The sequence below is a fragment of the Telopea speciosissima genome, chromosome 2, assembly GCF_018873765.1.
Source record: "Telopea speciosissima isolate NSW1024214 ecotype Mountain lineage chromosome 2, Tspe_v1, whole genome shotgun sequence".
Lineage (NCBI taxonomy): Eukaryota > Viridiplantae > Streptophyta > Magnoliopsida > Proteales > Proteaceae > Telopea > Telopea speciosissima.
In genome coordinates this window covers 10,326,709-10,334,336 of record NC_057917.1, presented here as the reverse complement: position 1 = coordinate 10,334,336, position 7,628 = coordinate 10,326,709, and the positions used below count along the sequence as shown (strand labels likewise).

General features: G+C 38.6%; 1 protein-coding gene across 3 annotated transcripts; it reads left to right on the top strand.

Annotated features, from left to right (window-relative positions):
• Window positions 1–2,593: 2,593 nt before the first annotated feature.
• LOC122653244 lies at window positions 2,594–7,628 on the top strand. 3 transcript variants are annotated; one of them, XM_043847210.1, is made up of 5 exons: window positions 2,594–2,608; window positions 2,973–3,582; window positions 5,462–5,925; window positions 6,953–7,250; window positions 7,351–7,628. In XM_043847210.1, the coding sequence occupies exons 2-5, from the start codon at window positions 3,030–3,032 to the stop codon at window positions 7,560–7,562; spliced, it is 1,527 nt and encodes a 508-aa protein (XP_043703145.1). In that variant the 5' UTR covers window positions 2,594–2,608; window positions 2,973–3,029; the 3' UTR covers window positions 7,563–7,628. The 3 variants fall into 3 exon arrangements, with proteins under 3 accessions (XP_043703145.1, XP_043703146.1, XP_043703144.1); XM_043847211.1 differs by lacking the exon at window positions 2,594–2,608 and having other exon boundaries at window positions 2,896–3,582; window positions 6,953–7,255; XM_043847209.1 differs by lacking the exon at window positions 2,594–2,608 and having other exon boundaries at window positions 2,897–3,582.

Below are 7,628 nucleotides of genomic sequence, written 5' to 3'. Positions count from 1 at the left end.
ATGTCCTGTGTAGGATTGATTTGATCATTCCAGCTTTTCAACCGTTGGATAAGATGGATACCTTCTGGGTAGTGCCGCGTATCATACCCCTTCAGCCACTTTCAGTACTGTCTTGTTATCATTTTTTTGCATGGGCTGTACTGGTATGACGCACGGGAGGATGAAATATCATCTTCAAATCTATAAACGGCTTTTATCATGGCTGTTAGACTGTTAGTACATCACACCTCAGAAAAAAAATATATATATTTTGGGTAGAACTTCACAAAAGCAAAAGCTGAGAGAGGCAAGCTAGGGCTGTAGATGTGATGGGTAGGGTCGAATATTGGCCTTAGTATGGGTGTCAAAGTTGGGACCGAACTGGGTAAACCGGTCCGAACTATACCAAAATAGCCCGGCCCAAATCGAGTCAGTGTCTTATTGTGCTGATTTCAGTTTAGGGGATCATGACCCCAAAGTCGAACCAAATCAAACTGAAAACCGAAAGAACCCAAAACCAAACCAAAATTGGATCGAAATCAAACCGATCTACCCTGATAAGAAACTGATAACAACCCGAAACTCATTTAAAGTCATAATTTTTATGTAGTTTTATATAAATGTGTATGGTAAACCGAATCCAAATCGGGAGGAAACCAAAACCAACCTGATATTAAACCGATTTAAACCTGAAACGACCGAACTTTCCTTATTGGTTTGATTTAGGTTTCACCATTCACTCACTGAAACTGACTCAAACTGAATCAAAACTGGCCTGAAGTGACGATTGACACCCTTACTTACACTCCAAGGTAAATTACACTTCTTTCTTTAGTGAGGGTAAAATTTGTCATTAAGATCCGCCTGCAATCTGAAAGAGGAAATCTCTCTTTTTCCATACCGCCATGATCTAAACGCTACTGAAAAGCAAAGTAGTTTTATATGTATACTCGAACAATATGCAGGATAAAAACATTATATAAGTACAATGTCAAAATATTTTGAAAACTTTTTGTAGGAAAAATGATAACAGAAAAGGAGAGGATGATGAGATTGCCTGAGTCGAACGAGCACGTTCTATCCTTAAGACAGTATTTGCACCTTTATTTATGCACTTGGTTACAGTAAACCTGCCTCCCAAGATAAATCAGGCTTGGACTTGATTATTGATTTGCAGAAACAATAATCAAATGAAACTATGAGAGAACGAATTTTGTTACTGCCCAATGACTGATTTTGTGGGCTATTTATGGGCTTGCACATGGCTGTTCGGGTGGGAACAACCATTGGACTCACATGGTTGTTCGGATGAGTCACAACCAATGGGCTCAATGTTTATTTCAAGGGCTGCACCCTTGGTTCAAACACTAATCCAACGATCAGATCCTTCCAGAATTTACAACATTTGATTCAGACATCAATCCAACAGTAAAATCCGAACCATCACACTGATTCACTGATCGAGGATCCAGAAAAGGTTAAGACGCCTCATTGCAACGATGCGTACGCGCAAAGTGCATCATGCACGTGTATACGTACACGCTTGGAATGCCACCATCCTCACAAGTGCACCTTAGAATCTCTTCTAAATATAACATGTGGTAAATGATCAGTAACATATATAATAAATAAGAATTCTTTCTTCATAACCGATACATCAATTGTTTTGAAAAAATTCCAACACTCTTTTTTTAAGCCTCAACTTAAAAAACTTAAGAATATACTATAACCAGAGGAGGTGAAATTACCGCCCCACTATCATAAATGGTGATAATGAATATCCTATTGATACCATTGTGCACTCTCCCATTGACCCCCATACACCCGTAGAAATCATGCTCCCCTACATAGAACCCCCATTATGATATATAAACACATACGTATATATTTTTTTCCCGAATGTCCGAAAAAGTCTAAGGGAGAGTAAAGAGTTAAAGCTTCAGGTGAGGTGGCAGCCCAAAAAGGATCACATTGTTTTTTGGTTGAAAGAAAATTTTATTTAAAACATGGGACACTTCTCATGCGATCGGTGCCTTTCCACGTGTCATTTTCCTAACATGACAACGTGTATGAAACTATAATCTCAAAAGCTCCGTTTCGAAAGTCCAAACCAGAAAGTCACCTAATCCGCCTAAATCGATTTACGTCAGTTTTTACGTGGCTTAATAGTATTTTCTATTATGGTAAATTACACGTTTTCAAACGAAACTCAAATCATTCTCTAATTTTTTAAAATATTTAAATCATCTCCTGTATTAGATCCCAATATGATAAATTAGTCCTTAGTTTTATGTTGTTAAGTAATAATATCAGTTAGTTAAATAAATTTAAATCTCTAAATTAACCTTAACATTCAAACATAGATTCTGAAGATAATATTATAAATTTAATTATAATGTTTTAATATAAAGGTAAAATAATATTTTTATATTAATAACTAACAGCAAACTAACACCGTTACCGTAAAAGGAGATGGATGAGTATTTAAAATAATAAAGGAGTGATTTGAGTTTCGTTTGAAAACCAAGAGGTGAGGTGTACCCTTTCTATTGTCACTAAAAAGAAGACCATGAGAGAGAGAGAGAGAGAGAGAGAGAGAGAGAGAGAGAGAGAGAGAGAGAGAGTGTGTGTGTGAGAGAGAAACCGTTCAGATTTTAAAAGTGGGAGGAGCAGAGTTTTAGAAAACGAAATTTCGAGCGGGAAACACATGAGCTTACAGTGACAAAAACAACATTAACTACTTTAATAAGTATTTATGAAGTCGTTAGAGAATTTAGAAGGGACTCTCTCTCTCTCGTCTGCAACTCTGCATTTTCTGCGATCTCCAGACTCTACAACTAGAAATAGCGAATAATCCGTGGGCTTTCCTTGTTTGATTCATTCCTGCGTTCATTTCCTCTCTCTCCGTCTTTCTGTCTTTCTGTATCTACCCTTCAAACTTTAAATTCTTCCCTAATTTTGAATTCTGGATTCTGTACTTAAGTGTGTGTGAGGTCATCTCTGTGATCCAGTTGTTCCAAAAACCCTAGTTTTGCTGGTCTCAAATCTAAATGTGGCAGTTTTTATTAGCCGCTGCGGTGGCTGGATCTAGCTACTTCGCCCAACGCATGTTTTGGAATGGAAATCCCGAGATGGCTGAGAAATCTGAGCAGCAGGACAATGACGTAGTGAAGGCTGAGGAAGAGGTAGTACATGTTGATCCTGAGAAACCCCCAGTTCCGCCCCCTCTGTTTGTTTCATCTTCTGTGATCTCAAGTGGATTTTGTCGATTTTCTGATTCTTTGAACTGCGAGGTGAGGAGTTCAAAGACTGGAGAAGGGAGTATCTTCAGATTCTCTAGTTTGGGTGATGAGGGTGGAATTGAGTCTTCATACGGTTCGAAGGGTTCGCTAAAAGCCGGTGATGGGTATGATGCATGGAAGAGAAATGATGGTGTTAGGAGAAGACTTGGGTCTAAGAAATACGAGAAATCAGCTTCTACAGGCCGTTATGGAGGTGTGGTGGAGGAATCGAGGAAGAAGGGAAAAAGGTATTTCCTTTGCTTGAAAAGGAGGAGGACCAACAAGAATGCTACTGGGAGATGCGAGCCATGTTCTTCCACAGGTAAATTAAAATTTTATTTTTATTTTTTTCCTTTTTTAAATGGAAGCTCAAACTTAAAATTGTGGTTGCCAAGGTCTATATTTTGCCTTCTATTGTACTGAATGGACATGATCTCTGTTGCCCTAAGAGATTTTTCAAGTTTGTTTTAGGTCCTATTCGTTGAATTTTCCTGCATCTATGTTCTAAAGCAATACTCGGAGGACAATTCTACTTTAGATGTGTTCAATGATTTGAATTGTTGATTGGCCAATGCGCATTTTGAAATTGGGAGGAATAGATCCTCCAAAATGAATTGAGAAAGGGACTGCTGGATCCCGCTCTTTTCTTGTCTAAGGAATTGTGCTTTTTGAGTTTGTATTGGATTTTGGATGGTACATGATACTATTGATTAGTGAGAAATGCAATTTCAGCCTTTTGATATTCTTTATTTCTGAGATTTTAAAGGATAAAACAACCATCGCACAAGAGAGAGAGAGAGAGATGTGTGGGTTGTTCATTTGGTGATAAGTAGATGTGATGTGTAGATGTGGGTTGTTGATTTGGTGTCTCTAAAGTGTCCGGGATACCATTGTTCTTTTGAAAATTGACATGTTCTCCTTTACCTGTGAACCATTTTGTGTTGTGCCTATTCATTAACCTTGGATCTTTAGCTCAGCTGATTGCAATTAAGATGTCCAGCTTAGTTGTGCAGGATATCAGTTGACTTACTTTTATTGCTTAGCAAGAATGTGCTGTGTTTTTGTATGAGTGTATGATTACCTGCCTATGTCGTAGTTTGAGGCTTCTTTTGCCTGTCCCATTTTTGAAGGTCTATACAATTTCTGCTTATATGGCTATTCTTCATTGATAATTAGTATAAACTATATCTAAGTATTAATGCATTGCTCATGTCAAAATCAGAGCCAGGCCCCTTTACACTATTACAGCAAAGAACTAATATAGCGGTCAGTGACAGCATTCCATTACTAGTTACCTTTATTTTTGTGCTTATGGTTAGAGATGGCAGTGGGTTGGATTTCGCCGACTCTGAATCTGACCCTAACCCAAAGTTTAGGCTGGGCTCCATTTTATTGTCCACAAGTCTGGATTTGAAGCTTTTGTTTCTTTCAAAATAATGGTGGAAAGTCAACTGAAAGTTCTCCACAAAGTATGAAAGGCTATGAGGGGAATCTATCTAGGACTTGCCTACCATACACCCATTAGTTAAGGTCAGTGAAGGTTTGTTACTTTGTATGCCAAAAAGGACCTATGGTTCTACCTGAAACCAACACTGAGAGGTCCTGTATTCAGTAATAAGAAAAGGCTTGAAGATTTTACTTTAGCTAAACATGTGGTCCTTGATAGAATGACGGCATTCAGTCCAGCAACTAATCAAATAAAACAGTTTACCCAGTGCACAAGGCTCCAGTAACTAATCAAATATATCCACCAATTTGTTATGGGTTTGTGGCTTATGTTATCTAGATACTTCAAGGATATGGCAGTTCTGAGTCTAATAAGTCATTTATACTGAAATTAGAAGTATGGACATGGTGTGTGACCCATTTTGAAGTATCCAGGTGACATATGTTATCATCCCCTCAAAGAGCCCTACAAATAGGCCAGATCAGTGAATGTACTGGTTGAACCTTGACAACCTCAATGGTCAGTGAATAGTATAAGAACTTCAGTGGATCTAAATTTGTGAAAACAGTACTCTTTCTATAGTAACCACCATTCAAACAACAGAATGCTTTTTGTTTTTTGCTTTTTGGAGTACAACTGAGATGGAAGTTACTTTATGTTTTTTTTAAGTCTTTTATTCCCTTGAGTTTGAGCTTCACGTTTGTGCATTTGTGGATACGTACATGCTTACCATTTTCTTTTTCAATTGACATAGGTAGCACATTATTCAGCTGGGGACTCGGTGTTGGCATTATGTACATGGTATCAGCTGGGAAATCTGAGATCAACAAACTGAATACCACTGTACACGAAACTGCAAAAGTTGTGCAGGAGTTACAAAATGAACTTAATCAAAAGAAATCTTATCGTGATGCGCAAAATGCAAGTTGCAAGAGTAAAATTGATTCCACTCCCAGGAATATCAGCTGTATGCATAAGCAGCAAGTGGTTTCTAATTCAGATGCAGAACAAGAAGACTCCAATTATCCCAAAGATTTGGGTCTTCAAGTTACTGATGATGTTGACTGTGTTAGTAGTGTTCTTACAGAAGAGCCAGAGCCAGAGGCACTAAAAATGGATCAGCTTGAAGCAGAGCTTGAATCTGAACTGCAGAAAATTCCTTGGTGTGTCGCAGAAGAAGCATCTAGTTATGAAGGCAACTTCATAAATTTGGGAAAGGTGAGCTATCTTGGTGCAAAAAAAATAATATATATATATATATATATATTCTTTCTTCTTTTGCATAAATCAGTTCACTTGGCAGATAATACTGTGTACTTAAAATCTTCATATGTATCTGTTATATTGAGGTGGTATTGTATGTCATATTTTGTGTAAAGTCAGACTTGTTGGCAAGGAAATTGAGAAAGGTTGAGCCCTTGATATGTTAGATATAGCTGCCTCCCCTCACCTTTTGCAAATCTACATGGGACACCCATCCGTACTTTCGCAACTGAAAGTCCTTTTCACCTAATGCTACCTGTACTGGTTATTATAACCAAGGTTCTAAATCTCGGTTTTGAGGCCGGTTTCGGTCAGGCGTGAGATGTGCCAGATCTCATTTCGAAGTTTCGACCCTAGGCCTCTCTGGGTAGAAACCTAGGGTCGAAACTCAATTTTCGACCATGGGTTTCATTTCAGCCAGGCCCGAAACCGAGACAACTCAAATGACTGAGGTTTAGTTCCATGATTATAACTGATGGCTGAAGGGTGAGAACGATGTTAAACTAGGATTGCTACCATAGGTTGGAGAACCGGAGGAGGCTCTCCACATGAACTGGATTTGAATGGAATTGAGCATTTTGATGTTTTGGCTCCACTGAGGCAGATAAAGCTAGCTGAACCATTTCCTTTTTTATTTACTGGTTTGATGCAGACATGCTGGGAAAACCAGTTCAACTGCAAAGAACTGCTAACCAGACCTCGCAGCATGCCCCCTGCATTATTTTCCCATTAATTTGACTTTGGATACTCATTGATAAAGCTGATTGTTTACTCTGGCATTGATACATGAAAGGTCATGTGGTAAATACAGTAGGGCATGAATACATGTTGGGCTTAAAACCTTCATAGAGCTCATCTGCTCCCCTATACATTTGAGGGACTGGTTTTTGGCTCTGGAAGTTGTTTCTCAGCTTGACCTGATGTATGTTGGGGAACAGGTTTAAGTTCAATTTTTAACTGACTGTAAATGTTATGTACTCAGCTTGAGCCGGAACATTCTGTGAACATCATGAACACTGAACTCTTGGCTGATAGACTATCAGGTCCACACAACCCAGAAGGCATTTATTTTGACTCTCACCAATCCCATGGAGTTTTACCATCTGAACTGGATCAGAAACTGTGTCATTTGCTCATTGAGCAGCAGGAGAGCCAGATCCTAGTTCTGGAAACTAAACTGCAGTCAAGCCAGAGCAAACTTCATGAGAAGGAAACAGAACTCCAGGCATTGAAGGACTGTGTTCGTCACCTCACCGAACTTTCTCTTGAAACAGTTTCAGGCATGATATTCTAGCCACAAATCTGTCCATGATATTCTGAGCAAACTTTTCCACTATTTCTCTGGTTGATTTAATCTAATACATGCATTTTGTTCCTTAGATGAAACTGAGGAGGCTGAAACACAGACCATTGGAAGAGACTGGAACAATTGTACCAACTCATCATTATCTGCAGAGTTGCTTGGTGATGGTGCTAACAATATGGTGGGAAAGAAATCAATGGTTGGGATGAAAAGAGTAATGGAGTCCCAATCATGTGATTGTCATTTGAGAGAGAATGCAGGCTCTGTATGTGGGTGGGGATGCATGTAATCTTTCAGCCTTTATATTTTCCTTTAAATTTTATGTAGGTTGAGCATTGTTAATATATCCAACAAA

Coding starts and splice junctions, on each gene's coding strand:
- LOC122653244 (XM_043847210.1), top strand. CDS start 3,030: ATGTGGCAGTTTTTATTAGCCGCTGCGGTGGCTGGATCTAGCTACTTC. Junction 3,583..5,461: donor CGAGCCATGTTCTTCCACAG/GTAAATTAAAAT, acceptor CAATTGACATAG/GTAGCACATTATTCAGCTGG. Junction 5,926..6,952: donor ACTTCATAAATTTGGGAAAG/GTGAGCTATCTT, acceptor TTATGTACTCAG/CTTGAGCCGGAACATTCTGT.